The sequence below is a fragment of the Malus domestica genome, chromosome 15 (assembly GCF_042453785.1).
Source record: "Malus domestica chromosome 15, GDT2T_hap1".
In the NCBI taxonomy this organism is placed as follows: domain Eukaryota; kingdom Viridiplantae; phylum Streptophyta; class Magnoliopsida; order Rosales; family Rosaceae; genus Malus; species Malus domestica.
The window spans coordinates 5,857,053-5,874,180 of record NC_091675.1 but is presented as its reverse complement, the minus strand read 5'-3'; the positions used below and the strand labels follow the sequence as shown (position 1 = coordinate 5,874,180).

Genomic DNA, 17,128 nt, shown 5'->3' with positions numbered 1-17,128 from the left:
ATAAATAGGTGTGTGGTGTTGTGTAACAACCAAGAGAGCAAATAGTAAGAAGTGAGAGTGTCAAGTAAGAAGTAAGAAGAAGCAACAAAGCTTCTAAGAGTGTTTGAGTGTTTCCTCTTGTACTAAGTTTGTGAGTGAATAAAAATTTTTGTGTAATACTTTGAGTGTTCTTTCTTTCTCTTACCTATCAATTCCGCTGCATTACATTCTTCTTTGTGAGATAAACATCTCCAAAGTAATGAAGTCTTTTTAAGCCCCAACAAAATCAAGGTCTGCAATGTGAGGCTAGTTGCAGCTTATTCTAAAGCTCAGCTTTCTAACCAATTAACTGTCTTTGAATTTGTTACATCAGGAGTCTTGTCGATCCGTTTTCTTCATTGAATTTCAGTTTTTCACTGATCTGCCCATTGTTGGGTCTTGTTTTTTCTTCAGTAAATGATTGGAGCTAACAAAACAGCTTATATGTCGGAGAAATATTGCAGATTCATCAATCTTATGAACATACTGCAATCTTATGATTTATTTTTGCGTACTTCAAATCTTGTCGTACAAACACTACAAAAAAAATGAGCACTGCACACAATAATTTATCTATGCTCTTTGAGGTCAAAAAGCACCAACAATTGTGCCCATAGACCAATAGCAACAATGCAGCTACTATTTTTGGGTCTGTGCCCTCTATGGGCGTCACCATTTCAGAAAGCGCACAGTATGATGATTTGTGCTCAAAGAGGCAGGCACAAATAGACCACTATATGTGCCTTGTTTCTGACACCTTGTCAGACAACCTTTTCCAGACACGTTGGCACTTCATATTGTAATTGTGCCAACATGAATTAAATATTAAAAAAAAATTGACGAAATGAAAAACCTTAATTTTTTTAAAATGAAAAGGCCTACAACACATTCCCAATCTCACAAACATAATGTAATGTTACATACTTTATCTCTAATACAATAAAACTTGAAAGCACATATTTTTGGACAAATGCATTTTCCCCAACAAGCCTTGCACCTCATCAAAAGCCATAACAGATATAGTCGAATTCAAAACAAAATAAGTCCAAAATAGGAAGGCTAGCTTGTCGGTGATACTTAAATCTTCAAAGCGTGGAACGTCCAAATAGGAAGGCCAGCTTGGTGGTACTTCCAAATCTCTGGTAACAAAGACAAACACACAAACAAAAGCCGGTACTCTTTAGTCTTTAGTAAGAATAATTAAAGAAAAAAGTGCATCTTATATACAATTCCAAGAAGACATAGTATAACTATAATGCAAACCAGCAAACCCCTCAAGCCATTTCTCCTTGCAGAGATTGATAAAAGCATTTGTATATCTTCTAAAGATACCATCCAATCAATCCACCAAAATATCAATATCTTGTAGTTCAGGCAATTAAACTATGGGTAGGGCAAAAACAAGCTTTTATGATTTAGTTCTACAAACTGATTCATACAGATAATGAAACCAATAATTCCTAATACCATTTGAATTCATCGGACGCCAAACAACCTTCAACCACCACAAAAAACACAGTATTGACATCCCCTGCTCTGACAGCCTCTAAAAAATGACCACGAGTAAGAAATATATCAAGCAGTAAAATACATTATCACATTGGATATCGCTGAAAAAATGAACTATAAATTTAGACTACCAAGAAGCTATTGAAAATGAAGGTGACATCATTTACACAGAGCAGCAAGAATAAATATGTAATGGCTTCCAAATTTTTAAATCATGATTCCTTTTCTTTACCAGATCAGATGCTATATATCTTTCCTCCCACATATTAATTGGTGTAATTCTGCTATGTATACATGCACTCGTCCGTGATTGAAACATAATGACTTTTGCCAGACACTTTAGTAACATTTTTAATTTCTTCATGCATGGCAATCAATCTTCACACAGATTAACACATGAAAAAAGCAATCCACAGTCCCAATAATGCGACTCTACCTCTTTCGAATGTAGAATAAAAGAGAGATGCAAAAAAATATCTCAAAATAGGTCATTTCCTACAACATATAACAAACACGAATTTTAGGAACTTAGGTGATAAGTAGTAGTTGGTCTGGAGTTTAATTGACAAAACACATAAGTGTAATGGAAAAAAAATGCACATCTCGTCATGGGCATCACAATTAACTGTAAGACATTGACAAATTTCCACATTCAATGATAATGACGTTATCCTATAGGCAAATTGAAACTTCCCCAAAAGAAACCTAATGTAAATTACCTAAATCAAAGTCAGATCTGAGCAAAAAAATTAGGGAATATCTTCTATAGTCAAATTGAAACTTCCCCCAAAGAAACCCAGTTAAAAACAGTCAAGAAATGAAGATTTACATAATTTAATTATCACATAAACACCAGTCAGCGATCATGAATTCGAAACAAGAAATACTAAAACAAAGTACTACCTAGAAACCAAAACACATTAAAATTGAAAATTCTTAGAAAAAGATTACCTGATTTTACCAACGTGATTTCCGATTCAGGCTCTACATCCACCGATCTTCCCAAACCCGACCCACCGCCTCCACATAAGTGTTCATGCACATAGAGAAATTGCATGTAAACATACAATATTGTAAATTTCGTATAATTTTATGAGAACCACAAATCAGACACAAATATATACTTATAAGTTATTATGAGGGGCATTCTTAGCTTGATGGCAAATAGAATATTTTTGTACTATATATGAACACTTGGAATTTACAGGTTACCCACATGCACAGCACATTCATCAACTACCGTCATACATTCCAGGACAACAAAGTGGAACCAAGCGCCCCAAATGAAAAATAAGACAATTAACTACTTCAAGTTTAAACGAGTAAAACGGATGTGAATCTTTTCATAAGCTCTTCCATAAACTTCCAGAAGCTACTTGTAACACTAGGATGAATTTAAGCAAAAAGAAAATCCAATCTTTGACATGCATACAAAAAAAATCCATACGTGGGCGGGTCCAATTCTTCTCGGCCCAGGTTGGAAACAAACTTGATTCACTTCCTCGTCCCAATCTTTGACATGCATACAGAAAATGGATTTAAAATTCGAAATCTAGAATCTATCCCAAAACTAAAAGTTTTTATTTTGGAAAACAACTTATAGTGGAGGACAACCTACAAGGAGAGGATCATTTTTACCTCTTGGGTCGAGGTTCGATTCCGGCAGGTTTGGCCGAAAATTTGTCGGAAAATCCGCGGCCACCGCTTCTTAGATCTGAAATTGACGAAATTCGGCTACGAATTTGTAGAAACTAACTTGGGGGTTGGAAAGAGGACGTGAAGAGGATTCTGGAGGTTTAATTTGACGGTCGTTGGTGACCGGTGGACGGCTTGCGTGAAAGAGGGGGGAGAGAGAGAGAGAGGACGAAGGAGGAAGAGAGGTGGGGGAAAATGAGGGGAGAGAGGGGAGTTGGACGTTTGTGAAGGGAAGGGAGATTTTTCATATTTTTTAAGTTTACATATTTTAACTTATCCTATCCAAACCTTCTTTGGTTTCCTTGCTTGCCCCATAAAAATCCCAAAAGTAAATATGTAAAGGACACAAAATTTACTTTTTATTTAAATATATTAAACTAGAGGGCACAATAATCTTTGTCGTGTTTTTGCAAATTAATAAAAAAATTCCAAATCTGACACATGCAAGGCTGGCTGGACATACAGCGTTGCTGACAAACATATTTTATAGACACAAAATGCTTTTTGTGCCCATCTTCAATGAAAAAGTTGTCATCTGATCCTATTCGGCACGGTTTCCGTGCTCATTACTGTTTTGTGTCATTTTTTTTTAACATTGGGCACAATAGATGGTGCCCTTTTTGGAATGAGAACTGTTTAAGCTTTTTGGTTGTCAAACTGACACAAAATTCTCAATTGTGCCCTTTGTTTTGTACCCAAAGCTCACTTTTCTTGTAGTGAAATCCTCTAATAGAGTCATTGTGATTCTATGCTCTTCAATATTTTCTTTATAAAATTCGTCGAACTCACTGCGGCGTAGTGTGCTTATATACACAATGGTTTTAAATATTTTTGAACCACTGAAATTTCTACCACTCACAACATGTAGTTTTGAATCATCACTTCAGCAAGTTCATAAAAAATTAACTGGTAAGTTAATTTTCGCTTCAGTTATATTGGAGCCAAATTTAGGTATACCAGTCATGTGGCATGCTAAAAGAGAAGCATATACCTCCTAGTTACTGCAGGGCACATTTAATTAAGCTGGAAAATTTTGTGGAAAATTTTATTTTCTGAAAGTGTGATATACGGTATGAAAACACAGAATCAAAATATTTCCTCTTCCTTGTTGACAGGAGCATTAGAATCATACAATGATTCTGGTATTACTGAAGTATAAGGTTACTGACAGGACAACCAAATACTACATACTCCCTTAATCAAAGTACACGAAAAACTCATGAAAATATACAACTTGATTAAATTATGCAGCATCACTTTACCATCAAGTTGAAGTTATATGCAGACATAATTGAATGGTAGACCAATTTTTTATTTCTTACGAGTGCGGCATTTGGCCAACAGATCAATCACACTAGCAACTTTTGGCCTTCGAATTGACCTTCTCAAGTTACTGCTAATGTGCATCGCCGCCTTATACGAATCAAATTACATATAGGTTGTACTTAGTGCACAAGGCTCCCGCTTTACGCAGGGTCTGGGAGAGGTGAATGTCGGCTAGCCTTACCCCCATTTATGGAGAGGCTGCTCCCAAGTCTCAAACCCGAGACCTACCGCTCATGGGCGAAGGCACTTGCCATCGCACCAAGTGCGACCTCTATACGAATCAAATTACATATAACGCGTAAAAATTTTCTAGCTAATGGCCATTTGACAAGGAATATTACATCATGTGGCTTCATTATACGAAGCCGCACAGAAGAACTTGATAATCTTAATAATAAACGTAAAGTATTTAGCTGCATGCTTGATGGAGGTTTGCTTTAAGGGTAGGCAGTTCATGAGCGTATCATGGGGTTTGGATTTGGCCAAACTCAGTGCCTTGTTTATTAACCCTCCAATGGCTTCAGATTATAACCAACTAGTCTCATGCTTGGAGTCTCACCTACCATTCTGCAATTATTTCACAGAGATTAGTAAACAATTTATGACTAAATACGAACCGACTTTGTCCAACTTGATGAGCTCTATCCAAGAAGCTTCTCTAAAGTATTTGAATAATCAAATTCTTATCCACTGACATTGTACTTGTTTGGGTGCATGCATGCATATGATCCAGTAACTTGGTTGATATTCTTCGAAACTTAATGAAGAGGAGTCTATAAGTACCCCTGTACTCTCAAAGGCTAACTCAGCAAAACAGTCAGGCTATATATTTGCTTAAAGCCTCTTCTAGAATCCATCTCTCTTTCTTTTTCTCTATCTCTGAAAGTCTCATGGACAGAACCAAGAGTATACCATTACAGGCCCCAACTTACGGAAACTTAATAACGATTCTCAGCATTGATGGGGGTGGAATAAGAGGACTTATCCCAGGAACCATTCTTGGTTACCTTGAATCTGAGCTTCAGGTAGCTAGGATATTCAATCTCGTCTTCATATGCATCCTTATTAATTGCATGTCAAAGAATAGTTGCTAAATTATATTAATGTTTCACATTAAGTACTAAATGTCGAATTTCATTGATCATGTTGCAGAAGTTGGATGGTGAGGATGCAAGAATCGCCGACTATTTTGATGTGATTGCAGGAACAAGCACCGGTGGTCTTGTGACTGCAATGCTTGCAACCCCAGATGACAACAACCGCCCTGTATTTGCTGCCAAGGATATTAAGGATTTCTACCTCACTCACTGCCCCAAAATTTTCCCCCAGAAACAGTAATGTCCGCATCTTTATGTCAAATTTTTAGAATATTGATACAGAACATATTGTTCTTACCAAAAAAAAAATTACTTCTCTTCCTGCATATATAGATTCTAATATGAACATTAATGCTTTAAACAACAGTTGTCCATTGTTTCCGAAAATGACAAAGATTATCAAAGCCCTATCAGGGCCAAAATATGATGGGAAGTATCTGCATGACTTGGTTGGGCAGAAACTTGGTTCTAAGAAACTGCATCAGACATTGACTAATGTTGTCATTCCCACATTTGACATAAAACAGCTCCAGCCAACTATATTTTCCAGCTATGAGGTAGGTTTGTTACTTTGTTATTTTTCCCCCTGTTTATAGCAAAAAAGAAAAGGATGTATATAGCTGAATTAATATCTGCTTTTCTTGGGTGCTTAGGTGAAAAGTAAACCATTCTTTGATGCTTTACTCTCAGACATATGCATTGCAACCTCAGCTGCACCTACTTATCTACCAGCTCACTATTTTGAAACAATTGACCCAGAAGGGAATGTAAAAGACTTTAACCTTATAGACGGCGGTGTGGCTGCGAATAATCCGGTATATAAAAGAATTAATTTGAACTTAAGACTTTTTCTGATAAGTTAAATGTTATTTGGTTGATTTAATGACTTCCAACATTATTTTTGGTCTTATTCCAGACTTTACTTGCAATTGGTGAAGTGACAAAGACAATAATAAGTGGGAGTGAAGATTTCTTCCCTATAAAGCCAATGGACTATGGGCGATTTCTAGTGATATCTCTAGGAACTGGCTCGGCAAAAGCTGAGTTCAAATACCGTGCGCATTCTGCAGCCAAGTGGGGTTTATTAGATTGGTTAACCAGCGGTGGTGGAACCCCAATAATTGATGTTTTCAGTCAATCAAGTTCTGATATGGTCGATTATCATCTTTCTGTGGTTTTCCAAGCCCTTCATTCGGAGAATAATTACCTTCGAATTCAGGTACATTAATTAATTTTAGTAGTTAATAGTTATTACTTGTTGAAAGTGAATTTCACATTTATGGGTTCGACAAAAAAAAAAAATCTCACATTGATGGGAGGAGGGACCTTGCATATGCTTATAAGTAGTTGGGCAATTTTTATATTGCCAATTGGTTTTATTGAAGGGACCTTGCACGTGCTTTACGTCACCCCATTCCATTTACTATTTTTTGTTGCTTTTTTAAAGTAAATAGAGTATTAAGATATATTTTCTCCTAGCCAAATTTGAACCACATTATTACTATCTTATTTATGAGACTTAACCTACCCTCTCCTCCTTAGTATAGATAACATCATTTGTTTAATAAAAAAATATATATATTATCTCATTTTATTAACACGGTGTATGATGCATAGCGTTCGCTCTCAAACCTAAAGGTGAAGGGTCGTACAGTCTCCAAAAGCCAGGCGCCTCTTCCCCCTTTCTTATTCAAATAAATAGAGAAAGACATAGAACTAGAGGAGAACATGTATAAAACCAAAAGAAGGGCATGAACCCCACCAATGAACACCGTATTGATCAACATCATGTTAAACAGTCAGCAACTTTCTTATCTTTATATCAACATGCGAAATCTGAATCGACATATAGTGGATCACATTTACCTATCACATTGTTGACTACCTTAATTATCAATGAAAGTGATAAAAAAAAATACTACGTTAAATATACGCATTTGGAATTTCCTTTGTAAGAATAGCTTTTGCTCATGAAGCAGTTTTATTAGGGTGTTTGTTACAAATATGTTAAATTTTCTGTTAAAAATTCAAGTACTTCTTTAGAAAGCGTTTGTTTGACCCATATCCATGTTTTTTTGCCAAACACTATTATAACTGTTTTTAGTTGCCAAGAGTCCAAGACAGGCTCCTAATCTAATTGTAAAAACACAATTAAATGGAATAAACAAAAATGCAGGATGACACATTAACTGGACAAGTATCTTCTGTGGACATAGCCGATAAGAAGAATTTGGATGATCTTCTCAAAGTGGGTGAAGGCCTGTTGAAAAAACCAGTTTCTAGGGTTAATTTGGAGACTGGCAGGGTGGAGCCTTCAAAACACGAGTCCAATGAAGAGGCTCTCACTAGGTACACCATATCAATTACCAAAACCAGATATAAATTTCCACAATTTTTGTGGTAAATTTTTTGTAGTAATAGAAAGTTGTTACTTGTTATTTTGCAGGTTTGCAAAACTATTATCTGAAGAGAAGTGGCTTCGCCTTGCAAAGTCGCCTGTTGGACACGCCGCAAAGCCTAATTAAACAATGATCAGACCAGCCAAGATTCTTTAGTTTTTGTTTTTATTGATAAAAATCATGACTCTTTTGTTTTGGTAATTAATTTGAATGATAATTAAATTGTTGTAATAACGTCAACTTGGGGGCAAATGATCCATCATAATGTTTAGATTATTCTTTTAGATTTATTTTTGTGTTGGAATAAGTTTTCTTCCGGGTGTTTTTTTTTTTTTGATAAAAATCATGACTCTTTTGTTTTGGTAATTAATTTGAATGATAATTAAATTGTTGTAATAACGTCAAGTTGGAGCAAATGATCCATCATACTGTTTAGATTATTCTTTTAGGTTCTTTTTTGTGTTGGAATAAGTTTTCTTCGAACTAGGATTCTCTCCCCTCCTCTTTCCATCCCCTTTCATCCCCTTCTTTTACATTATCTTATTTTGTCTTTCTCTTGCTATAAAAAAATTAATATAACATGTTGACATGGCCTAATCATGATCATTCAAATAGGAGGGGAGGGAAGGGTAAAAAAAGGAAGATAATCCTACTCCATTTTCTTCCAGGTGTTGGATATCCTAACTTAATGACTTTTCCTAACACACTCTGATTCCAATATCCTCAAATATCAGAATAAGCACGTGTTGGCCGACATCCGAAGGTGATGAAGTAATTTTAAACATGCATACAAATAAAATATATAATTAGAAAGAAATACATTCATGCAGAACCGTGTTCAAAGTATACAACTAATCAAGAATAATGTGAAAGAATTATTATAAAATGGTACGAACCAAGGAATGGGTCCTACATTGAGAAAACTCGAAGATACCTATGCAGAGGTGTTATGACGCTGGGATTGTATGCCTCGATCCTAACTCTTGAAGGGGGCGCAAAACAAAGGGTGAGTGGAACTAATAATAAGAAAACTATTTTCTTTCTGAACATACTAGCCCCTGTTTTGAAAACACATATAATACTACATAATAGGTTTTCTGAAAACTCTAGCATGTCATGGAAAACATTCATAAAATAAGTACGTGTAAAACAATGCTCAGTAATGGAAATAGTCGCCCGAAGGTAAATTCGTAAAACATCTGTGAATCACATCAATGAGGTACTTAACTAGGGGTATCATGGTCGCCCGAAGGCAGTACATGTCCATCACCCAAAGGTGAAGCTGTATAACACGTCCATCACCCGAAAGTGAAGCTGTATAAAATAGCATAACATAACACATAGACACTAGTCGTGGCTAGTGAAGCTGTCCGACATTGGTTTCGCCAGTAAAGCTGGGAGTATGTCATAAATATCATCAACTGTGTCCTATGGCCATAGACGTCTACATACCCATGTTGTGTGTATGTGTTGTATGATAAGCCACTAGGTAAGCACATAAAACGTATCTCAAAACTCGTATTAAAACACCGGAGTTCAAAAGCTCAAAACCTCATCTCATAAACCGTAGTAAATCATATTCGTAAATCCATAGAATTTCATATACGAAAATCCAATAATTCCTAACCTCTAGTAAAACATAAATTCAATAAATCATAATTATTTCGTAAGAGCAATTTAAATAAATCATAAATTCTTCGTAAACCATAAATAAAGAAATCCGTAAATCATATCATGAAACGTAATCAATTCATGAAATATGAAATGCATAATATTTTATAAAAACATGCAATTTAAAAAGGGGTCCACTCACATATATTTTGTTGCCCGAGAGTCGCTCGAACTCGAGAAGACGGTGTCACTTTCTACCGATGCACCTAAACACAAATAGAGCCCATTTAATAGAACTTTACTGAAATGATCGAATTTCATAAAATGAACAGTGGATTTGGATTCGGCACGTCGACAAACCTAAGAAGGGAGCTCAGGTTCCCCCACACGCATCCACGGGGCGGTGGCCCGAAAGGCCACGCATCATCGCACGCGTCGAGATAGGTTGCTGGAAAAGTCGTCAAAAAATTCACCGGCACCACCGTGGATGGCAGCAAAGAACAGTACATATGACGAAGGTGCATGTGCTTTATGCGCCGGCCATGACAACCCGCCACGTGCAGCCTACGCGCCGACCATGGAAGTTGGGGTTAAGTCCAGGTCGGATCTGGGGTTTGGGTTGTTGGGTTGGGCCGATTGTTGGGTTGGGCCTGGGTTAATAAGTTGGATTTGGGCCGGTTATTGGGTTATGGGTCGAGTTGACTCGAATTCAAATCATGGGTCGGCCAGTCTCCACGAAGAAGAAAGCCGGAGCTTCCAATCTCCGATCATCCCCAAAACTTAACTAAAACTAGTCATTCTATATACCAAAATGAAGCCCAAGGAACAAGGAAGAATATTATACCTATCTTGTGGCCATCCGTGGCCGAAGTTGGTAGAAAAACGGCTTGAAGCTGCCGGATATCCACCAGAATCTGGGGAACTTTTCCTCCCAGTCGATCTGCACCAAACTTCATCAACACACACGTCTAACGTAACTTATAAACGTAGGATAGCTAGATGAGAAATATTAAGGGAGTCCCGAGACTCACTTCGTCAAGAAAATCGAGGAATTGACGGGAAAATCAATAATAGTGGCAGCAACCACTGTGCGTTTCGAACCATCAACCTAGCGTCCTGAGCACGTTAGGAAAAGTGATGGTGGTCTGAGTGGTTCACCGGAGGAAGAGTGGCGAGGTGGTGGTTGGTTTGTGGTGCTCACTAGAGAGAATGGCGAGCAAGTGGTATGTAGGTGTGTTAGGGGAGGGGGGAGTGACATAGGAAAATGAGGGAGAAAGAGTTTCGGAGATTGGGGGAGGGGAGGACACATGTAAGAATGAGAAGTGGGGTGTGGGCCCCGCATGACAAAAATTATTTAAATGATAAAATATCCAACCCTAATATCTAGAATAGTGAATTGACTACTTTGCCCATCTACTTCATAGTTCCTTAAAACGTTCATCGTAACTCCAAATTCGATTCTACTTGCTCCCATGAGTTCGTAACAATGAGTACTACAAGGATACACCAAGGAAACAAACCTTACGTGACACGACAAGACGGTCAACAAAAGTCAACATTTTTGCCTCGAAGGGCATTTTCGTAAATTCATGCTTTAAAATTATAAAAGCCATAATATTTGGGGACAAGTCGTTACATTTCCAAATAATTGTAAGCTGCTGAAAGAGAAAAAACTTACACTATGTTTGGATGAAAGGATAAAACTTGGGATAATGCAGCTAAATGGGGCTTATTGAATTGGTTAACCAGCGGAGGCTCGACACCGATCATCGATGTTTTCAGTCAAGGAAGTGCTGATATGGTTGATCTTAACCTTTCTGTGGTTTTCCAAGCCCTTCACTCTGAGAAAAACTACCTTCGAATTCAGGTATTAATTCATTCTCTCTACGCGACTAAGAACATCATAAAATAATAGAGTTGAGACTAAGATTGAAGGTTCAGATTTATTAACAAATACATTTTTTTTTTTTTCTGCATGCATGGGGACGTATCTTCTGTAGATATAGCAACAGAGAAGAATTTGGACGATCTTGTGAAAGTTGGTGAAGGCCTATAAAAACAACCTGTTCATTCTGGGGTTAATTTAGAGACGGGGAAATTTGAAGCTTGTAATCATGAAGAAACTCTTATAAGGTATACAGATCATATATCAATCATAATATATATTTCCACAATCTATATGCTAACATTTCTCTGATTTATAACTCATCCACATTTTATATTTTGCAGGTTTGCAAAACTACTCTCTGAAGAGAAGAGGCTTCGTCTTGCAAAGTCGCCACATGGTCAATGTACTGCAAAACCCAACTGATCATCAAAAACACATCTTAATCTTTGTGTACACAGCTAATGATCATTTGATCCAACTTTCTAGATTCTTTAGTATTCTTTATGTAATCGAATAAATCCCCCGTGGGGTGGCAAATATTCCTTAGTTCAACTATTATTATGTTGTGATTCATCATTAAAATTCATAGTCTAAGGAAAAAAAAAATTGAGTAAAATTGCCAATAGTTCTGTTTATATTATGCACATACATGTGGCCAGACCGGCCTCTTGGAGATCTTTCGATAAAAACAGCCATTAATTCACCAACTCTTCTTAGTTTATTTCTAGATATAGTGATATTAATTACAACATTCAACTTTAAGAACTTTTCTCGTCTGGCACTTTTGTTGCTTGTTGTTTAAACAAAAGGGTTGAGGGGTTTTTTTTTCTGTAAAGGGAATGTTGCATGGGCAGAATAGCTTGACTATTTGGTAAAGGGAATGTTGTCACAAATTAGCTTGACTATTTGGTCAGTTGGAATGAGACGGTATTAATATAATTTTGTATTAGTCAAGTTGGAATGTGACTTTTACCAACAAGTCCACAAGCATAGTTTAACTGTGCAGAGACTTTAAAGATTAGGTGAATCATATTATATTTGGTAAAAGAAGAAGGCCGGCCACCATTTATCTTGGCCTCTAGGGTTTGCACGAACTAATTTAGAGCATTTTTTTGTAGTGCCATACAATCCCATGGGAGGAAGAACTGGTTTTTCTTGGCATCAATATATATGAAGCAGTCAGTCAGAAAGTACAGGCTTCCTTTTTTTTTTCAAATGAACACCCCCAAAGCACAGCATCTGACATGAACAAAACTTAATCATTTAAACATAATGATCAGTAAAACATTGAACATGGAGTACTAGGGATGGCCTTCTTTTTGTTTTTTAACAGCATTTTTAAAGCATTGTGGATGAGTCACTAGCGATGGCTTTCCCATTGGTTCTTAACAAAACCTGCAGTTTCAGAGAGGCAGGTTAGCGACCCACCACTAATCAACACTGATATTGTCCTTAACTTAACCAGATGGCTCGTACAGTCCAGCTGGTGTGAGTTTTTAGTACAAGTAGTAGTGGAATCACTTGAGATAAAATGAAAATTATTTTGAAAGATTTCTGACGTGGGACTTTCTATTATTCAACACCTGCCCCATCATGACTCGTGAGCAGTACAAATCAAGGTCAGCAATGTGAGGCTTGTTGCAGCTTATTCTTAAGCTCAGATAGAACAGCTTATTCTTAAGCTCAGCTTTCTATCCAATTGACTGTCTTAGAATTTGTTACATCAGGAGTCTTGTCGATCCGTTTTCTTCATTGAATTTCAGTTTTTCACTGATCTGCGCATAGTTGCACTTGTTTTTTCTTCAGTAAATGTTTGGAGTATAGCAAACAAAACAGCTTATATGTTGGAGAAATATTGCAGACTCATCAATCTTATGAACATACTGCAATCTTATGATTTATTTTTGCATCCTTCAAATCTTGTCGAACAAATCCTCTAATAGAGTCATTGTGATTCTTTGCACTTCAATATTTTCTTTATAAAGTTCATCCAACTCACTGCGGTGTAGCGTGCTTATATACACAATTGTTTTACATATGTATGTACAGTATATGCTCTAAAAACAACTGAAATTTCTACCACTCACAACATGTAGTTTTGAATCACCACTTCAGTAAGTTCAGAAAAGATTAACTGGTAAGTTAATTTTCGCTTCAGTTATATTGGAGCCAAATTTAGGCATACCAGTCATGTGGTATGCTAAAAGAGAAGCATATACCTCCAAGTTACTGCAGGGCACATTTAATTAAGCTGGATAAATTTGTGGAAAATTCTATTTTCTGAAATGTGATACATGGCATGAAAAAACAGAACTAAAATATATTTTCCTCTTCCTTGTTGACAGGAGCATTAGAATCATACAATGATTCTGGTATTACTGAAGCATAAGGTTACTGACTGGACAACCAAATACTACATACGCCCTTAATCAAAGTACACGAAAAACTCATGACAATATACAACTTGATTAAATTATGCAGCATCACTTTACCATCAAGTTGAAGTTATATGCAGACATAATTGAATGGTAGACCAATTTTTTATTTCTTACAAGTGCTTTGCATTTGGCCAGTAGATCAATCACACCAGCAACTTTTGGCCCTCGAATTGACCTTCTTAAGTTACTGCTAATGTGCATCGCCGCCTTATACGAATCAAATTATATATAACGCGTAAAGTTTTTCTAGCTAGTGGCCATTTGACAAGGAATATTACATCGTGTGGCTTCATTGTACGCAGCCGCACAGAACAACTTGATAATCTTAATAATAAGCTTAAAGTATTAGCTGCATATGCTTGATGGAGGTTTGCTTGAAGGGTAGGCAGTTCATGAGCATATCACAGGGTTTGGCTTTGGCCAAACTTAGTGCCTTGTTTATTAACCCTCCAATATGGCTTTACATTATAACCAACTAGTCTCATGCTTGGAGTCTCACCCACCATTCTGCAATTATTTCACAGAGATTAGTAAACAATTTATGGCTAAATACGAACTGACTTTGTCCAACTTGATGAGCTCTATCCAAGAAGCTAGTCCACAGTTTTTGAATCAAATTCTTATCCACTGACATTGTACTTGTTTGGGTGCATGCCACAGTTTCTAACATGAACATTAATGTTTTAAACAACAGTTGTCCGCTGTTTCCGAAAATGAAAAAGATTATCAAAGCCCTCAGGGAAAAAATATGATGGGAAGTATCTGCATGACTTGGTTGGGCAGAAACTTGGTTCTAAAAAACTTCATCAGACATTGACTAATGTTGTCATTCCCACATTTAACATAAAACAGCTCCCGCCAACTATATTTTCCAGCTTATTGTTGGAATTTTTGGATCGCCGACCCACCCCACTCTAACGACACCGATACTGTCCCCAACTTTTCCACCTGCCTAATCCGTCAAGTGTGGAGTTATAACACAAAATGCCTCAATATTAGTTAGAGTAAGATAATACTATTTAAACCCATTAGGTTTCCTTTACCCCACCGATGTGGGACATTTAACACTTATCTCCCAGCTCACTATTTTGAAACAATTGACCCAGAAGGGAATGTAAAAGATTTTAACCTTATAGATGGCGGTGTGGCTGCGAATAATCCGGTATATATAAGAATTAATTTGAACTTAAGACCTTTTCTGATAGGTTAAATTTTATTTGGTTGGTTTAATGACTTCCAACATTATTTTTGGTCTTATTCCAGACTTTACTTGCAATAGGTGAAGTGACAAAGACAATAATAAGTGGGAGTGAAGATTTCTTCCCTATAAAGGCCATGGACTATGGGCGATTTCTAGTGATATCTCTCGGAACTGGCTCGCCAAAAGCTGAGTTTCAAATACCGTGCGCATTCTGCAGCCAAGTGGGGTTTATTAGATTGGTTAACCAGCGGTGGTGGAACCCCAATAATTGATGTTTTCAGTCAATCAAGTTCTGATATGGTCGATTATCATCTTTCTGTAGTTTTCCAAGCCCTTCGTTCGGAGAACAATTACCTTCGAATTCAGGTACATTAATTAATTTTATTAGTTATTAATTAGTTATTACTTGTTAAGAATGAATTTCACACTGATGGGTTTGACAAAAGAAAAAAATTCTCACATTGATGGGAAAAGGGACCTTGCTTGTACTTATAAGTGGTTGGGCAATTTCTATATTGCCAATTAGTTTTATTGGAGGGACCTTGCATGTGCTTTACGTCACCCTATTACATTTCAATTACTATTTTTTGTTGATTTTTTTAAGCAAATAGAGTATTAAGATATATTATCTTTTAAGCAAATTTGAACCACATTATTGTTATCCCCATTGTGAGGATTAGCCTACCTCCCCTCCCCTTTAATGTAGATAACATCATTTGTTCAATAAAAAAAACAATATATTATCTCCTTATCTCCTTTTAATAACACGGTGTAGAATGCGTAGCGTCTAACTCTCCAACCCTAAAGGTTAAGGGTCCTACACTCTCTAAGAGCCAGGCGCCTCTTCCCCCTTTCTTATTCAAATAAATAAAGACAGAGAACTAAAGGGGAACATATATAAAACCAGAAGGAGGGCATGAACCCCAGCAATGAACAGCATATTGATCAACACCATGCTAAACGGTCAGCAACTTTCTTTTGTTACAAATATGTTAAAATTTCTGTTAAAAATTCAAGCAATTCTTTAGAAAGCGTTTGTTTGACCCATATCCATGTTTTTTTGCCAAACACCATTATAAGTGTTTTTAAATGGAATAAACAAAAATGCAGGATGACACGTTAACTGGACAAGTATCTTCTGTGGACATAGCCGTTAAGAAGAATTTGGATGATCTTCTCAAAGTGGGTGAAGGCCTGTTGAAAATACCAGTTTCTAGGGTTAATTTGGAGACTGGCAGGGTGGAGCCTTCAAAACACGAGTCCAATGAAGAGGCTCTCACTAGGTACACCATATCAATTACCAAAACCAGATATAAATTTCCCCAATTTCTGTGGTATAATTTTTGTCATAATCGAAAGTTGTTATTTGTGATTGTGCAAGTTTGCAAAACTATTATCTGAAGAGAAGTGGCTTCGCCTTGCAAAGTCGTCTGTTGGACATGCTGCAAAGCCATATATCACCCTTTGAGTCTATGACCAAACTAGCCAAGATTCTTTCGTTTTTGTTTTTTGGATAAAAATCATGACTCTTTTGTTTTGGTAATTCATTTGAATGATAATTAAATTGCTGTAATAACGTCAAGTTGGGGGCAAATGATCCATCATACTGTTTAGATTATTCTTTTAGATTCTTTTTTGTGCTGGAATAAGTTTTCTTCCGGGTGTTGTATATGCTAACTTAATGACTATTCCAAAATAATTGTAAGTTGCCCAAAGAAAAAAAAAACTTACATTATGTTTGGATGAGGAAAATAAACTTGTAATTTTGACACAAGATATAAATTATAATTTGACATGCACTAGTTCACTTGTTTGAATCATAAACAAATAAATTTAGAATTTTTGCGTAGAAAAAATACTTTGAATTTGAGACCTCCATTTGTCAAATTTGAATTCCATGTAAATAGGTCACTTCCAAATTTCTTTGAGTGAGAGTTTAAAAATAA

General features: G+C 36.5%; 1 protein-coding gene and 2 long non-coding RNA genes across 4 annotated transcripts; 2 read left to right on the top strand and 1 right to left on the bottom strand.

The window, feature by feature from the left end:
• Positions 1–993: 993 nt before the first annotated feature.
• LOC108169415 (uncharacterized) lies at positions 994–3,387 on the bottom strand. Of its 2 annotated transcripts, XR_011576027.1 has the most exons (3): positions 3,166–3,387; positions 2,479–2,547; positions 994–1,157 (listed from the first exon to the last, which is right to left on the bottom strand). It is a non-coding gene; the product is annotated as an uncharacterized lncRNA (long non-coding RNA). The 2 variants fall into 2 exon arrangements; XR_001785729.3 differs by lacking the exon at positions 3,166–3,387 and having other exon boundaries at positions 2,479–2,613.
• A 1,948-nt stretch (positions 3,388–5,335) lies between these two features.
• On the top strand, positions 5,336–8,334 carry LOC103455986 (patatin-like protein 2). Its single transcript, XM_070814842.1, has 7 exons — positions 5,336–5,573; positions 5,701–5,882; positions 6,013–6,202; positions 6,299–6,460; positions 6,562–6,864; positions 7,822–7,994; positions 8,092–8,334. Exons 1-7 carry the CDS (start codon positions 5,439–5,441, stop codon positions 8,168–8,170), a joined length of 1,224 nt encoding a protein of 407 aa, XP_070670943.1. The 5' UTR covers positions 5,336–5,438; the 3' UTR covers positions 8,171–8,334.
• A 7,623-nt stretch (positions 8,335–15,957) lies between these two features.
• On the top strand, positions 15,958–16,800 carry LOC103400166 (uncharacterized). The gene is made up of 3 exons (XR_011576797.1): positions 15,958–16,145; positions 16,293–16,465; positions 16,564–16,800. It is a non-coding gene; the product is annotated as an uncharacterized lncRNA (long non-coding RNA).
• The last annotated feature ends 328 nt before the right edge of the window (positions 16,801–17,128 follow it).

What these genes read in the sequence shown, in the direction of transcription:
- LOC103455986 (XM_070814842.1), top strand. Translation starts at nt 5,439, where the DNA reads ATGGACAGAACCAAGAGTATACCATTACAGGCCCCAACTTACGGAAAC. An exon ending in ACCTTGAATCTGAGCTTCAG is followed by an intron (nt 5,574 to 5,700) that starts GTAGCTAGGATA and finishes ATCATGTTGCAG; the next exon opens with AAGTTGGATGGTGAGGATGC. An exon ending in CTATATTTTCCAGCTATGAG is followed by an intron (nt 6,203 to 6,298) that starts GTAGGTTTGTTA and finishes TTGGGTGCTTAG; the next exon opens with GTGAAAAGTAAACCATTCTT.